This window comes from Bison bison, unplaced genomic scaffold, assembly GCF_000754665.1.
Source record: "Bison bison bison isolate TAMUID 2011002044 unplaced genomic scaffold, Bison_UMD1.0 scf7180017864089, whole genome shotgun sequence".
NCBI classification, from domain to species: Eukaryota; Metazoa; Chordata; class Mammalia; order Artiodactyla; family Bovidae; genus Bison; species Bison bison.
Genome location: NW_011494661.1, coordinates 2,863,456 through 2,880,968, shown reverse-complemented (window position 1 = coordinate 2,880,968; position 17,513 = coordinate 2,863,456). Strand labels below are relative to the sequence as shown.

Genomic DNA, 17,513 nt, shown 5'->3' with positions numbered 1-17,513 from the left:
TGCAGAGTACATCATGAGAAATGCTGGGCTGGATGAATCACAAGCTGGAATGAAGATTGCTGGGAGAAATATCAATAATCTCAGATATGCAGATGACACCACCGTTATGGCAGAAAGTGAAGAAGAACTAAAGAGCCTCTTGTTAAAAGTGAAAGAGGGCAGTGAAAAAGTGGCTTAAAGCTCAACATTCAGAAAACTAAGATCATGGCATCTGGTCTCATCACTTCATGGCAAATAGATGGGGAAACAGTGGCTGACTTTATTTTTGGGGGCTCCAAAATCACTGCAGATGGTGACTGCAGCTATGAAATTAAAAGACGCTTAAGTTATGACCAACCTAGACAGCATATTAAAGAGCAGAGACATTACTTTGTCAACAAAGGTCTGTCTAGTCAAGGCCATGGTTTTTCCAGTAGTCATGTATGGATGTGAGAGTTGGACTATAAAGAAAGCTGAGCGCTGAAGAATTGATGCTTTTGAACTGTGGTGTTGGAGAAAACTCTTGAGAGTCCATTGGACTGCAAGGAGATCCAACCAGTCCATCCTAAAGGAGATCAATCCTGGGTGTTCAGTGGAGGGACTGATGTTGAAGCTGAGACTCCAATATTTTGGCCACCTGATATGAAGAGGTAACTCATCTGAAAAGACCCTGATGCTGGGAAAGACTGAAGGCAGGAGGAGAAGGGGACGACAGAGGACGAGACGGTTGGATGGCATCACTGAGTCAATGGACATGAGTTTGAGTAAACTGCGGGAGTTGGTGATGGACAGGGAGGCCTGGCATGCTGCGGTTCATGGGGTTGCAAAGAGTTGGACAGGACTGAGCGACTGAACTGAACTTCCTGCATCTCCTGCTTGGCAGGCAGATTCTTTACCACTGAGCCACCTGGGAAGCCCCACCCTGCTATGTACTAAGATAAGATATTGAGATAGGGAGATTATACTATATTATCCAGGTGAGCTCCAAATGCCTTCAATCCTAAATCCTCATAAGAGTGAGGCAAATGGAGATTACACATTCATAGGTGCTAAGTCCATTCAGTTGTATCCAACTCTTTGCAAGGCTATGGATTGTAGCCCTCCAGGCTCCTCTATCCATGGGATTCACCTGGTAAGGATACTGGAGTGGGTTGCCATTTCCTTCTCCAGAGGATCTTCGCACGTCTCTTAGACTGGTTCTTTACTACTGGCACCACCTGGGAAGCCCATGCTGTTTACTGGTTGTTAATAATTAACTTTTGTTGAAGATGCTTTCATCAATATGATTAGATATAAAAACAAATAACTTCCAGAATTGGGTGAATGTTGATTGTAGACGTATCTAGTACCATGACTGACATGTAGGGAGTGCTCAACGAAGGTGACTTTATGCTGTGGTTTTTACTGGTAACTGTTGGCTGAGGGCACACTATTTTGAAAAATCTTCTTAACTGATAATTCAGTGGGCCTTGATAAATTTGCAGTAAATTTCCCTGAGCCTACCATCTAAGAGTGTTTTACAGACTACTACTAGAAAAATTTTCAGTGATTGTGAAGTTCCAATGTTTTTTAGAAATGCGTATTTTCTTGAGAAGATGGGACTTTACCTTGGGTAATATTTATTATGCCTTGTATAATAAGCGTTTTTGCATTTACACTGTTGTAATCCTTATAGGTAGGAGTTTGTACGTACTTTGGCTCAAAATTATGAAATTTACTAGTTTATTATAATCTATATGGTTTAGAAAATTAAAAGGAATCAGTGTTACCAATTCAGATTAAAAAAAGAATACTATAGTTCTGATTTTATGGGAATTAAACATGGTTTTGTGTTTCCAACTAGTACAACTGAATTTTAAAATGGAAAACCAATTTGCTAAATTATATAACTATCACACATATCCTAAACACATAACTGATTATGGAAATAATAATTTCACTAGAATGGAAATGGTTTCAATTCAAGAAACAGCCTATTGGTGAATTTCAAAAAATTACTATTTTCCATACTGTTTAAAAGAGACATATTAAAATCATACCTCAAATTCTTCAGTAAACCCACTACTTGCATGTAAGTCTGCAACATGCTTTGGAAAGTGCTTTATTGGAATTGCTCCAACATCATCTAAGTGAATAAAAAAAATTAAGTTGGAAAGGATAACTCAACAGAAATAAATGTGCCTCTCATTTGTGGGGATTTATAAAGAGCTTCCTTCTAAAACAACTTCAAAATTCAATTATTCCTATAATCTCAACTGAATCTATGTTCAGAGAAACAATAAACAACAATTATCAGTTTTCCCTACATTTACTATTAATCATAACCTGCATTTTAGAATTCTGATTTGATCAGGAATCTTTTCCTTTCATACACTAAAGAGAAAATAATTAATTTTCAATGTTACGTTATAAAAAACACCCAATGGACTGCATCGCTTTATGGTTAATTTTCTTTAACATGAGTGGGAGTTGCCTGTCAATTCTAGGGGGAAAAAATGCAGAAATAATCTATTTTCAATTTTACTATGGATTTAACATAATATATAGTGCAATTTCAGTTTTATACAATTGTACGGTTTAGAGTCTCTCCATTAAATTGTCAGATGTTTACATTTGAAAATATTTTTTCTTTTTCTCTATAAATAATAGAAAACATTTATATGCAGACTATTCATTAAGTATACTGTCAAGAACCTTTGGGACTTTTAATCTGTAAAATTTCAAGAATTCTAACTTGAAAAAAATGCTATGTAAACAAAGTCACTGGATCTGTTAATTAATTGTGAAGGGGCCAATTTTTTTACCTGTTTCTGTTTTTTCTCTTTTTTCCCCCCTGGAAAGGCTTTCTTAGATTAAACATATTACTAGTTCACAGTGTGCAACTTCACAAGTGATATCTCTGACAAGGAAACATCAAACACATTTCACTAGAAACAGTTACTTACATCAACAGATGTTCAGCATCTAGGCCATTTAATATTTTTAAGCTTCAGTTACCAAGAATTTGTTGATTTAAAAAAAAAAATTAGAATCCATCTGTTCTCTTTCAGGTAAGTGTACCTGAATACTAAAATTGAATTAGCAAGTTAAGCTTAAGAAACACTACACAAAGGTGTAATTCCACCTTCACACCTACAGAAGCACCTTGCCTAGAAGTAGCTTTTATAATTAGATAAGAAAACAGAAATAACTTGTCACATCTAAATCATTAGTCCTAAGCTCTGTCAAACCCATGGATATTCCTCAGCAGAGCTAACCTTTTTCCATGAGTAAATTGATTACTTCTCACTTGCTATCATGTCTTCCAGTAATTTCTTTTACGAATTGGTCTGCAAGTAGGTGAGACTAGCTTATCTTTTTATTTTCTGATTTCACATGAACGTATGCATATGTTGGGGGTGCTCAAGAGTGCATCTTTGAGAGCTGAGCAGACAAAAGGAGGAGATGCCCTTGATCACCATTCTTCTGAGAAATAGGACAGGGGGTTCTGGATTTCCTGGACAACCCAATTTTGGATTATTTTATTTATTGTTAATAATAAACTGTGTTGGACTTTAGATAATGTTAGAGTTAATTTGCTTACCCATGCTGACAGGGTATGTAGGAGAGGTATGTTTGACAGTGAAGGGAACTAAACCCAACAGATAACTGAGAGCAATCAGTCTCAAAAATTCTAAGCATGTTAATAAGAAATGGTACTGTACTAAAAGAAAGGACAGAATTTTAATATAAACTGGAAAAGCCAATAAAACACTGGTGGTTAAAGACACAAAGTCGATAAAAGAGGTGAAAGAGCAAGACAGGTCTAACTCCTACGTCTGTTGAAAATTACAATGAAAATGCTTCTGTTTTATTTTTCTGTTTTTTAAATCGCATGAGACTTCAGAAGATAACATCCTGTAGAATGTGTACCTCAAGCAGTAACATACGGCATCTCAGACAATTTAAAAAGAGACTTCTGTACAAAGACACGGAGAGGAATGTTTGCTTTTGCTTTCCCTGGTCTCCTTGTCCTTGTATCATCCTCTGTCCTCCTGTTCTTCCTTAATTCCCACATGTCTAGACAACTTTTTGTTGTTACCACTTTTCATCCTGAAATGTTATAAAATGTTAATTCAACAAGTGTCTGCGACCTTAGTGACAATGTGATTTCCAGAGTCAGTGAGAGTCTTAAAGTGACTCCTGTTAATTCTTGAATATTGTTAACTAGGTAAGTTCTGATAAAGCAGTTGATGCTTCCCAGGTATTCAACGGTCTGACACTTTTACTTCACATATTTCAGGCAACCACACTTTCTTTGTGCTCATGTTTCTCTTCTACCTTCACTGTTATATAGTTTCTTTATTTTCCCCTAATGTAGTTAAGAAAACTTTTCCCACATTCACTCAGATAATCAGAAAGAAATTAAAGTTTATTCTTATTTTTGTGGGTTTTGTCCTGTCTGTCCTTACTGCATTGATTTAGTCTGACTTTTGGTGTTTAGATATCCAGTAAAGTAATTGAAATAACTGAAAGTCAGCATTATTCCTTACTAATATATTATTGCTATAAATATTTATGTTCTTTAACATACAACATCTGAACAACTATAAATTATTTTGTCACATCACCTGTATGGTTAAGAATATTCAAAATTAACAAGTTAAAAACCTGAATGCCTGATACATAATATTTTAGGCAACACAGACATTTACTAATCTACATTATAGCATTTGCAAAGTACTTCAATAAGGACAAACCTTCCAACATCATGCTTTTCATTTAACATCTACCAGCTACTCCGGGTCACACTTTAAGCTATTACCTGAAATTGGAAAGATAGGTGTTGGAGGTGTGGATATTACTCGAGGGGAAGTACTGTCCTCTAAATAAAAATGTGCAGTCTGGAAACATTTCCTGGAAAGAAAAGAAGGCAATTTATACTACTAGCTGGAATGGACAAGAAGACAACTTCTGAGATGCTTAAAAATTATGACAGAAATCTTCAGAATTAAAAAACATAAGTGGAAATCTATCACCTACTTTTACAAAACACAGTTATTAAAGAATTTTACAGCCTCCAAATTTATCTCAGTTTTACCTGTTCCAGATGCGAAGAGCGAGCAGGTATCAGACATGCTATAAGCAAAGGTAACACTTGAACTTGCAGTTGGTGCCAAGGAGTAGGATAGCTCAATACCCTAGCTGCTCTTCTACTGTTGCTGTATACCAGGGTGTCCTGCCACTTTGGACAGGATCAGAGTGGAAAAGATAGCCTATCCAAAGCTATTTTTCACTCAATATTTAAAGGATCATGCCGTTCTGAGGCTATTCAGCTGCTAGCAAAAGTTAGCAAGGAATGACCAGGTAGAAGTGAATTTCCACTATGGTAACATTTTGATGAAAAAATACAGCTTTATATTACAAGTGTGACACTGTCGTAAGGACAAAACGAAGTGAAGAAATAATGAGCGTGTAACCAAAAACAGGGGTGATTTTCTCTCCAACAGATGCTAGCCTTGATGAGGGTTTTGAGGATGAGTATATTTGGAATCAACCACAACTATGACCTACAAGGTCACCTGAATCTATTTTCATTTAGATAATAAGAGTAACATCTGGTAAGAGCTCATGCAAACTATTGAGAAGAGCAAAGAACCAACTGCTGCTGTAAACTAATGCAAACTATCATTAATTAAAAAATGTAGATAATTAAAACTGCTAATGACACTCTTTGATGTGGGTCATTTAATTTATTTGAAGCATTACTCATAAGTGGTTAAGTTTAAATGGAAAGATCTGTTTGAGTGAAAGTGCCAATCTCGTTTTTCATTTGAAAAATCCAAGCAACAAGATATTTATCCTAATGAACTTTAACATTTGTTCTTATATGACACACTTCAATTGTGATATTTTCTTTCAATAATCAGTTCTCTGCATAAAATTCTTCAATGGTTTCCCACTGGAATAAGAACGATATTCCATTATTTCAGCAAGGGCGGTTAGACCCTTTGTGACCTGGTTCCCCCTCCATATCCCCACCAGCAGTCTCATCTCTTATTACTTCTTCTGCAACCACTAGGCTCTAACCCACTGGTCATCCCTTTCTCTTTCCAAGAAGTCCTGCAATATTATCCCAGGGTCGTGGTTCTTGGTGTTCCCTCTGGCCACTTGCCTCTTTCCCATCACTTACACATTGGCTTAAATGCCACTCCCTCTGAGAGTCCTCTGACCACCTAAGCTATTAATAAAACTATAAGCCCCTCTGGCTAAGTCACTATTCTACCCCTTTTTTGCTTGTTTTATGGCACTTATCACTCTCTGAAATACTTTATTTATATATTTGTTTATTCATCGTTCATAATTTTAGTTGGTCCTCCCTCACCAGAATATAAGTCCCCCAAAAGCAAAGATCCATGTGCGTGCTCAGTCGTGTCAGACTCTTTGCAACCCTATGGCCTATGGCCCATTAGGCTCCTCTGTTCATGGAATTTTCCAGGCAAGAATACTGGAGTGGTTTGCCATTTCCTTCTCCAGGGGATCTTACTGACCCAAGGATTGAAGCCACATCTCCTGTGTCTCCTGCACTGGCAGGCAGATTCTTTACCACTGAGCAACCTGTGAAGCCCAACAAAAGGCAAGACACTTGGTCTTAATGTAGTGTTAGTCCTCATAATAATGTCTGGCATGTTATAGGTGCCCTGGAATATTTGTTCAATGAATTCACTGCCATAGGTATCAATAGTACAAAATTATATACTTTATTTATAACTCTAATGTCACAAGTTTAAAAACAAATCCAAAGGTAATGATGTGCACAGCAAAAAAAAATAGCTATCTGCTGTGATAGTACAATCATAATCAAACCTGTGAGAGTACAGATAATTGACAGAACACACGAATGTCTTCGACAGGGAAGAGGTGATGTAGGAGGAAGACAAGTGCATGCACCATCAACTGTGATGTGGGGCAAAAAGGCCCCAAGCAAGGCTCATATCCTGAAGAGTGGAAGAAGCCTGGCAGAGTAATGAGAAATGGAAAGAGGAGGGCCACAGGTCTTAAGATAAAGATTTTTTTCTATTGAAAATCCACATCTGAGCAGAACTGACACCAGTCTGGAGCAGAAACTTCAGGAAAGTGTGGGTCATCTGTGCAACCACAGATGTAGTATCTTCTGCCCCACTGATAGGGAGACACTGGATTTGATACTTGCTTTTAAGATCACAGGATTAAAAATCTCTTTGATTCCTTTAAAATATGGTTGCAAAAGCCAGCTGAAAGGGCTTTTCTTTATTTTTCAATGAATCTTAGAGTTGTAAAATATTTAATACCTTAAGGGACCTAGTGCAATATCACAGCTAATATCAGAGTCCTTCCTCTAGCATCTCTGACATATAAAAAGGATTCAGTTTGAATCCTTCTGTGACAAGGAGCTTACTTCTCTATGAATCATCTTTAGCTACTACACATTTCTTACACTAACCCGAACATCAATCCCTTGTAAGTATCTCCAAATGGTACCCAAAGAGGAGACCCTCCTGTTCCAATGTAACGCCTCTTACTGTTGATATTTTTCTTATATTGAGCCTCAAACCTATCTCCCTTTTACTTTGACATATTGGCTTTAGCTCTGTATCTTACAGATTTTTAGATTGTAGTATCCAAATCTTTAAATACCTAAACCCTACCTATCTGTGGTCCAAACCTTTTTTGACTTTTCTCCTTGAAGTTTATGTTCAATAACAAATGTTGTAGATCACTGAACATGTCTTGCCTGCTCTAACTCAGTTATTTCTTCTCCCTGCTTTAAACATGGTTCTTCTTTTGACCAAAATGCCTCGGTCACTAATGTGCCATGCAAATATTTCCTTTCAAAAGACAGCTCAGTGGCATCTTCTCTGTGAAACAGCCTCTCATTTCTTAAGCAGATTCTTGCACTCCACTTTCTGTTTCTATTATAATGAACACAAATGTCCATTCACACTCTTGTTTAAAAAGATTGCTTTGAAAAATATGCTTAATTAATCCAAGAATGACCTTCAATTTATTTTAAATATTTTAATTAATTGGTGGTAAAAGTAATCATTTTGTAGTATATTTGTTTTGGGCCTTTATCCTCATTATATATATTTTTTAAAGATGGGGCCATGTCTTTTGATTTATGTAGACCCAATTTTAAATACAATGCCAGGAGTGCAATAGGTATTAAATGTTGAATGATTAGATGGATTTCCAGTAGAATTTCCAGTAGAATTCCACCAACCATAATGTATACAGATGCATCCTAGACTCTCTTGCCTACCGGAGCCTCAAATGAGATTAACTTAAAATTTCAAAACATTTGGGAGGAAGAGGTAGAATATACAGCTAGAGAAGGATGGATTGATGGGTGGATGGATGGATGGATGGATGCCTAGACGGAGGATGTGTCTGAGAGAATGGGAAGAAGGCAATATCTCTTAAAATGGGAAAAGGCAAATTAAGACATATCAGTACCAAGGTTTAAGATGTTGCTAATATTCCTTGTAGTAAATTCCAGCTCCTCTTTTCAGCTATGTAATCAAACATTTGTTGGTTTTAGAAAATAAGTGGTCTAGTAATGTTACTTGTATTAACAGGTAACAAAAGAATCTTATAAATCATACCAATAAGCTTAAAAGTAGGAAACAATTAAAATAGTACAGGATTCATTCTGGATGAAGAGCATCTGTATGTGGCTTAGGAACTCTTTATGGTACAGTCTTACCTAGGAGGTGACATTCTATATAAAAGGTAGCGTGGCACTGGAGTCCTCCATTCTGGATGGTAGCTACCAATGACCCACAAATTTAAATTTAATATCAAGAGAAAAATTATATTGCTTCTCTTCCCACTCTCTCCAGTCAGAATAAGGGTGCCTATGGAAAACTCTGTTCTATATTGCTTTTGATGGAGTGCTGTTTATTTGAACACATTTTTGGTGTTTTTCATATTCTAACTACTAAAAAAAGCTCTCCAAAATTTTCTCTTTGTCATCTTTAAAGTGAACTTTTTGAAGCTATTCTTATGGAAATAATTTTGTGTCTTGGAAACTTATGATTTGGCTCATGTAAATTATACCTTAAAACATCTGGAAAATAATTTCAAGGCATATTATTTAATGTATGACAAGATTTGGTATCTATGGTCCATCTGTTCTGTATCAGCAGTGAGTGTCTTCACGTCTATGTGCTAAGTGTTTGTAACTCCGTCTCCTGCTAATTATCACTCAGCCATGAAGAAAAAAGTGATGACTGTTTTAAACTTGTAGACATAGGTCCTATCAATCAATGTTAATCTGATTATTTAATTTACACCTTTCATCACATTATTTGGAATTAAAAGCTAGAAATGTATAATTATTATTCCAGTTTTTGGATCCTTACACAAATATGAAACAATATTCATTATGCTGTACTCATCACAGAAACCCTGAAGAAAATCTGACTCCAATCTAAAAGATAATCTCTCCCCCAAATAGTAAAAAGAGGACACTAATTCCTAGATGGGTGACTTGCCCAAAGCTATATAATAAATGTTGGGCAGAACTGGAAAAGAGACCCAGATTTTATCACCTCTGATTTGTTCTGCCTTCCTGCTATGGCATGCTTTCTCTTAAGGTTTATACCAAACGTAAGAGACCACTTTGAGTTAAGTAAATTAGGCAAAAGAGAGGATTTATCATACCATTTGTGATTATTTTTTCTCCTAAAGAATTAGGTTAGAGAAGTGTTTTAATATATAAACTGGAAAAACTTATAAGGACAATGTTACTATTAGTATTAAGAGTCTTGCTGGTATGTCATTAGATTTTTAAACCTTTCTACAGGCTATAGTTTGCACAAAGGTCTAAAATGTTTCCATATTGGTGAATGAAATCATGTTGCTCAGAAATGCAGCTACCCTTGGATGTGAATAATTCAGACAAACTGTGAAGAATGCACTGCCATTGTCATTTTGTAGTTTAGCAAATAGTACTCCTAGTGTATTTGTCTCACTGATGTAAAAAGTTACATTTGGGAGTGAATTAACTTCAAATGGCCGTGAGTTGGACAGTTATGTTAAATTTATAAATGGATAAGTAAGAGTAACAAATTTTATCAGGACATTTGATTATTAGATATAAAATATATACATAAAACTCTAAGAGTGTTCATATTTTAAACTAACACTCTGTACTCAAATTATATGTGTTATTTGTAAGGAGAACAGAAACATTTCATGGAGGAAGGTCAAATTAGTATTTTCCAACTTATAATTTCATCTTTTTTTATCCACATAAGTATGGATGGAATGGCCTACTAATAACAAAAGATATAAACCACTCCAGACTTGACTTTACCATGAAATCTCAAATCATATTAAATAAGGCACTGATTTTCAATTTTGTAGAAAATAAACTTGGAATATTAAGTAACAGATTAAAAAACTCATTCTAATTACTTCAACCTTTTAACTATAAACTATCTAACACTTTAACTGAAATTTATTCTAACACTATTTACTATGAAATAGAATATGATCTCATTTCCCACCCTATTTTATGTTTGTCTAACTTCAATTCCCATTAACTTCAAAAATTGACTTGGCAGGGAAAATCAGCTTAGATATAAAACAGTAATCTGAACAAACATGACATGAGTGTTGGTAAGAAGTCTGGCCAACAAGTCCCGTGGGGAGTAAGAAGAAAGCAATATGAATTCTTGGTGAGCAAACATTTATGCATTAGGTACTGTGCTGGTGGTACTCTGCTAAACATGAAATCTTCTGTCAAAAGAGGCACTGGTGATTACAGGAATCATTAAAGAAAGCAGTTTTGTTTGCATGATGTTATGGACACAACAGACTCCTAATCCATTCATGATAACAAAAGCATGATCTGTTTGCTATAGTCTGCAGTCTACTCTGTTCTTCAAAAGAAGTCAGATATGAAATATGGCTGCTCATGGAAACAGTCTACCTTAGTCAACCAATATACAACCACATGCAGCTAGATGATCCAACCCCACAGTCTCAGACACACACAGCTCATCCCTCCTTTCCAGCCTTCCTACCTGCGGGGACCCTGCCTGGCACACCCTTCTCCTTTAGTTCCTCTTTGTGAATCCTATCCAGCTCAAGCTCAACATTTCTCATTTATGCTGTCCATTCTGGCCCACCAAGCTCCTTTTTTCTCTGACTACTCTTAGCATTAAGAGATTTCAGCTACCAAAACCTGACAACGATGCCACAAAAAAAGAAAACTATAGGCCAATATCACCGATGAACATAGATGCAAAAATCCTTAACAAAATTCTAGCAATCAGAATCTAACAACACATTAAAAAGATCATACACTATGACCAAGTGGGCTTTATCCCAGGGATGCAAGAATTCTTCAATATCTGCAAATCAATCAATGTAATACACCACATTAACAAACTGAAAAATAAAAGCCATATGATCATCTCAGTAGATGCAGAGAAAGTCTTTGACAAAATCCAACATCCATTTATGATAAAAACTCTCCAGAAAGCAGGAATAGAAGGAACATACCTCAACATAATAAAAGCTATACATGACAAACCCACACCAAACATTATCCTCAATGGTGAAAAATTGAAAGCATTTCCCCTAAAGTCAGGAACAAGACATGGGTGCCCACTTTCACCACTACTATTCAACATAGTTTTGGAAGTTTTGGCCACAGCAATCAGAGCAGAAAAAGAAATAAAAGGAATCCAAATTGGAAAAGAAGTAAAACTCTCACTGTTTGCAGATGACATGATCCTCTACTTAGAAAACCCTAAAGATTCCACCAGAAAATTACTAGAGCTAATCAATGAATACAGTAAAGTTGCAGGATATAAAATTGACACACAGAAATCCCTTGCATTCCTATACACTAATAATGAGAAAATAGAGAAATTAAGGAAACAATTCCATTCACCATTGCAACGAAAAGAATAAAATACTTAGGAATATATCTACCTAAAGAAACTAAAGACCTATATATAGAAAACTATAAAACACTGGTGAAAGAAATCAAAGAGGACACTGCTGCTGCTGCTGCTAAGTTGCTTCAGTCGTGTCTGACTCTGTGCAACCCCATAGACGGCAGCCCACCAGGCTCCCCCGTCCCTGGGATTCTCCAGGCAAGAACACTGGAGTGGGTTGCCATTTCCTTCTCCAATGCATGAAAGTGAAAAGTGAAAGTGAAGTCGCTCAGTCGTGCCAACTCTTAGCGACCCCATGGGCTGCAGCCCACCAGGCTCCTCCATCCATGGGATTTTCCAGGCAAGAGTACTGGAGTGGGGTGCCATTGCCTTCTCCAAAAGAGGACACTAATAGATGGAGAAATATACCATGTTCATGGATTGGAAGAATCAGTATAAAGAAAATGAGTATACTACCCAAAGCAATCTATAGATTCAATGCAATCCCTATCAAGCTACCAACGGTATTTTTCACAGAGCTAGAACAAATAATTTCACAATTTGTATGGAAATACAAAAAACCTCGAATAGCCAAAGCAATCTTGAGAAAGAATGGAACTAGAGGAATCAACCTGCCTGACTTCAGCGATCAAGACAGTATGGTACTGGCACAAAGACAGAAATATAGATCAATGGAACAAAATAGAAAGCCCAGAGATAAATCCACGTACCTATGGACACCTTATCTTTGACAAAGGAGGCAAGAATATACAATGGAGAAAAGACAATCTCTTTAACAAGTGGTGCTGGGAAAACTGGTCAACCACTTGTAAAAGAATGAAACTAGAACACTTTCTAACACCATACACAAAAATGAACTCAAAATGGATTAAAGATCTAAATGATAGACTAGAAACAATAAAACTCCTAGAGGAGAACATAGGCAAAACACTCTCCGACATAAACCACAGCAGGATCCTCTATGACCTACCTCCCAGAATATTGGAAATAAAAGCAAAAATAAACAAAAAGGACCTAATTAAAATTAAAAGCTTCTGCACAACAAAGGAAACTATAAGCAAGGTGAAAAGACAGCCTTCAGAATGGGAGAAAATAATAGCAAATGAAGCAACTGACAAAGAACTAATCTCAAAAATATACAAACAACTCCTGCAGCTCAATTCCAGAAAAATAAATGACCCAATCAAAAAGTGGGCCAAAGAACTAAATAGACATTTCTCCAAAGAAGACATACAGATGGCTAACAAACACATGAAAAGATGCTCAACATCACTCATTATCAGAGAAATGCAAATCAAAACCACAGTGAGGTACCATTTCACGCCAGTCAGAATGGCTGCTATCCACAAGTCTACAAGCAATAAATGCTGGAGAGGATGTGGAGAAAAGGGAGCCATCTTACACTGTTGGTAGGAATGCAAAATAGTTCAGCCACTATGGAGAACAGTGTGGAGATTCCTTAAAAAACTGGAAATAGAACTGCCATACGACCCAGCAATCCCACTTCTGGGCATACATACTGAGGAAACCAGAATTGAAAGAGACACATGTACCCCAATGTTCATCGCAGCACTGTTTATAATAGCCAGGACATGGAACCTAGATGTCCATCAGCAGATGAATGGATAAGAAAGCTGTGGTACATATACACAATGGAGTATTACTCAGCCATTAAAAAGAATACACTTGAATCAGTTCTAATGAGGTGGGTGAAACTGGAGCCTATTATACAGAGTGAAGTAAGCCAGAAAGAAAAACACCAATACAGTATACTAATGCATATATATGGAATTTAGAAAGATGGTAATGATAACCCTGTATGTGAGACAGCAAAAGAGACACAGATGTATAGAACAGTCTTTTGGACTCTGTGGGAGAAGAAGAGGGCGGGATGATTTGGGAGAATGGCATTGAAACATATATAATATCATATATGAAACGAATCGCCAGTCCAGGTTCTATGCATGATACAGGATGCTTGGGGCTGGTGCACTGGGATGACCCAGAGGGATGGTACGGGGAGGGAGGTGGGAGAGGGGTTCAGGATGGGGAACACGTGTACACCCATGGTGGATTCATGTTGATGTATGGCAAAACCAACACAATATTTCAAGTAATTAGCCTCCAATTAAAATAAATAAATTTACATTAAAAAAAGAGAGATTTAAGCTGCCATGCATACACTTCTGTGTAATATTTTACACATTTTTCACTGAAAACTCTTTCTCTTCAATAAGCATAAACATCTTGACAGTGGTGACTCTCCATTCATTCCTTTTTTCATACGCTCCCACAGTATTTCACACAATACTGAGCACATGGGAAACAGTCAATAAACACACTAAATATTTTTTAATAAACTGAGAAAAGATATTTTGGAATAACACAAAGAGTGGTGATGATAAACTTATAGACGGATGTTGCTAAACAAAAGGAAATGGAGTATAAATCTTCTGAACAAAACCCTCTTTTAAAACAAAAGGATAAAGTACTAAGTTATGCCCTTTCTTGGTTTAGATAGGTTTCCTTATATCATCATAAAGTCCTTGCTTTCCAACAGACACGGTTATAGCAGTTATACTGATTTGTATTACATCCCTAGTAAACATAAATTTGCACTGTGTTCCATTTGCTATAGGATCAGAAGTTTATGTCAGGTGCAATGTTCCTTGCCGTTTAAAAGTTTCAATAGGTTATTGATAAGAATGAAGCTATATCTCATCTTCAAGGCAAACAATAATGAATTTTAAAATCCCATTCCTCTTAATATAGTCATTTACTTTATCTTCAAATTGCATTCTATTTTAATGCTTGATTTGTACTTTTGTGTATGGGTTATCATTTTTTGTATTAGCATGCATTTGATATGTATCTTGTACAAAATCCACTGCTATAAAAATATTTTTCACTATATAAAAAACGATGTTTTCCAAAATAATAACTTTTAAAGTTATAAAAGCTCAAGCATTTAACTGAGAACCTTAGATGCTATGGTAACATCAGAATGTTCATTAGATTAACATGAAGGTAAAACTGTCAAAATACTGTATTAAATATTAACTGAAGTCAAAGTTCCTCCATTTTACCTTTAATTGTTTGACAGAAGTGTGAAGAATAGTCAGATCTTTTATTATTATGTCTTTGGATTCACAAATTCTTCTTACTCAGAGTTACCTGGATAAATTAGTGGTAGCTCTCAAGTACAGTGAATTTTGAGTATGTTTTGCAGAACATTCAGGTAAAACAAAAGTAAAATCTGAGCTCTATGAAATACACATCCAAAACATTTAACTTACCTCCAGTAGATGAGAATACCCACAAGAACCACTAGACAGATAAAAGTCAGGGCCGACACGATCACAAGGGGTATAACTGCCTTCTTCTCGGATTCCAGCCCCTCAGCTAGACCAATACGAGACTCATGGCTACTATTACTGGCCTCTGTAGTCGGAGAAAATTGAGAAAGTTGATATTTAAGCTTGAGGGAAAAGCACAACATTTTTCAACTGAATAACTGCAATCTTCTTGCTGTTGCTTACCTTTAAAATTTCTCTGACCCAAAGCTTAAAAGTAAGGCAGTTACAAAATAAATGAGTCATAGGTGTGAAATATACTGTGTGGGGAATTTAGTCAATAATTATGCAATATCTTTATGGTAATAGACTTATTGTGGTGATCAATTTGAAATGTTCAGAGGTATCGAATCACTATGCTGTGCAGCAAGGACTAACCTGGTGTTACAGATCAATTACACTTCACAAACAAACAAGCTCATAGAAAAAGAGAAAAAAGGAAGGCAGGCTATCAGAGCTCAGGAACTATAATATCCAGCAAAGACTGGTAACCAGGAAGCAAAATACTGCCTTGAAAAGCTTGTGAAAGGAAACTAAAGTATTAAAATAAAAACTATTCAGTTTTTTAATAAAAATGATCCAGAAAAACAATGCTACTTACTGAATCACCATATATAATCTTGATTTCCCAAAATAAATTGTAGTGGAAATATTTTTCATCCCACAGTTAGGTAAATAATTAGGAGCAATTAATAATTTCATAAAGAGAGACTCTTAGGATAACTCTTCTTACATTAAGATAACCCTTCAATCCAGCAAACTATTTAAAATTTAGACATTTTGAATTCCCTTATTGCCAACTGTTTTTCTCTATCAAAAATAAAAATACTTTTGCATGTGAATTGAAGGAATGCACAGATCTAAGGCATTCTTTTTAAATACACAAGTGTAAATTATGAAAAAGTCTAAATTCTGTCCTTGGGTTATTTTAGAAGATAGCAAATAACTATTTTTTTGTGACAAATCAGGTACATTTTTGTTCTAGAACTTCAAAATCACTGCAAACAAAGCTATCTTTCTAAGTTGTTAAAAAATGTTTTAGAACTTCAGAGTGTCAGTGACCAGTCACAATTCCTCCCTTCTACTTTGAGGTATGTGCAGTGGGAAACCAAGATGATTGTCATCAGAACCCTAACAGGATGCTACAACAAGCTGACACCGCTACAAACTAACAGTCCTTATCCTGTCCACCTGTAGGATCTCTGGAGTAACTAAGTTTAAATTCCTCATCAGAGTCTACCTTGCTTCCAACATATATGGTACATCTGGTATAAAAGTACCTTGGTATACTAAGTACCATACTCTTAGTGATAGACAATGGGCATTAATTTAATTGAAAATACTATCAATTTAATGGAAAATATCTGAGGATAAATTTGACAGTCACAGATTCATAAATAGAGCACTGAAATATGTCTAACTGGAGAGAACTTGAGAGTTAAAACGATAGACTCCTTCTGTAAAGACAGGTGATGCAGAAAGGGTCAAGAATTTAATCCACATATAGGAAATGCATCAAAGGATTATAAGTGGCAACCAAATATTCCAAGATGTGTATTTTTATAATTACAGAAGCATTTGTGAGAAAAAAATGGAATTCAAAGTTGTGACTGGAAATAATGAAACTGTTTAAAAAGTGGGAATATTGTAAGTCAGTTGATCCTTGAGCTGTAGTTAATATTCTTATGAGAGAAGGCTAAACTTCACCTTCTATTACATTAACCATACACTCTGGTCATTACCTACTGTGGGGAGACTTATTCAGAAGCCTAAGTTTGAATGCACTGGTATTGCTTTATGAAATTTAGGAAAGCATTTTGTTTCATACACAATTGTCTTCCCATTTTTTTCCTATTGTTACAATAGAAATAGTTTGTGGTTAATAAAGGAAATAATCCACTTAGCAAAGTCTCTGGTACCTAGAAATTACAAAGGAAGGTTAGTATTATTATCTATTTCAGTCATTCTTGAAGTAGGTCCCCCAGAATAGTGGCATCGGCATCACCTGAAACTTGTTAGAAATGTATATTTAGGGCCCTTCTTCAACCATCCCAAATCTACTGAAAAAGAGACTCTGTAGGTAAAACTCAGCAATCGATGTTTTAACAAACCCTCTGGGTGATTCTGATCCACATTAAAGTTTAAGAACCAATGATGTACATTAACTTACATACAAAGTGAGTTTATATAATTTCACTAGTCTTCAACGACCACAAATATTCATTGCAGTAGGCACATAGCTGTATGT

General features: G+C 35.9%; 1 protein-coding gene across 3 annotated transcripts in view; it reads right to left on the bottom strand.

Moving 5' to 3' along the window:
* The window catches only part of PTPRZ1 (protein tyrosine phosphatase, receptor-type, Z polypeptide 1), a 212,740-nt gene that overhangs the window by 29,504 nt on the left and 165,723 nt on the right, over positions 1–17,513 (bottom strand). For all 3 annotated transcript variants that reach the window (XM_010838070.1, XM_010838071.1, XM_010838072.1), the window contains 3 exons: positions 15,209–15,353; positions 4,784–4,875; positions 2,019–2,104 (listed from right to left, as the gene is read on the bottom strand). In XM_010838070.1, the coding sequence (XP_010836372.1) occupies positions 2,019–2,104; positions 4,784–4,875; positions 15,209–15,353 (323 nt within the window). The remainder of the gene's footprint in view (positions 1–2,018; positions 2,105–4,783; positions 4,876–15,208; positions 15,354–17,513) is intronic.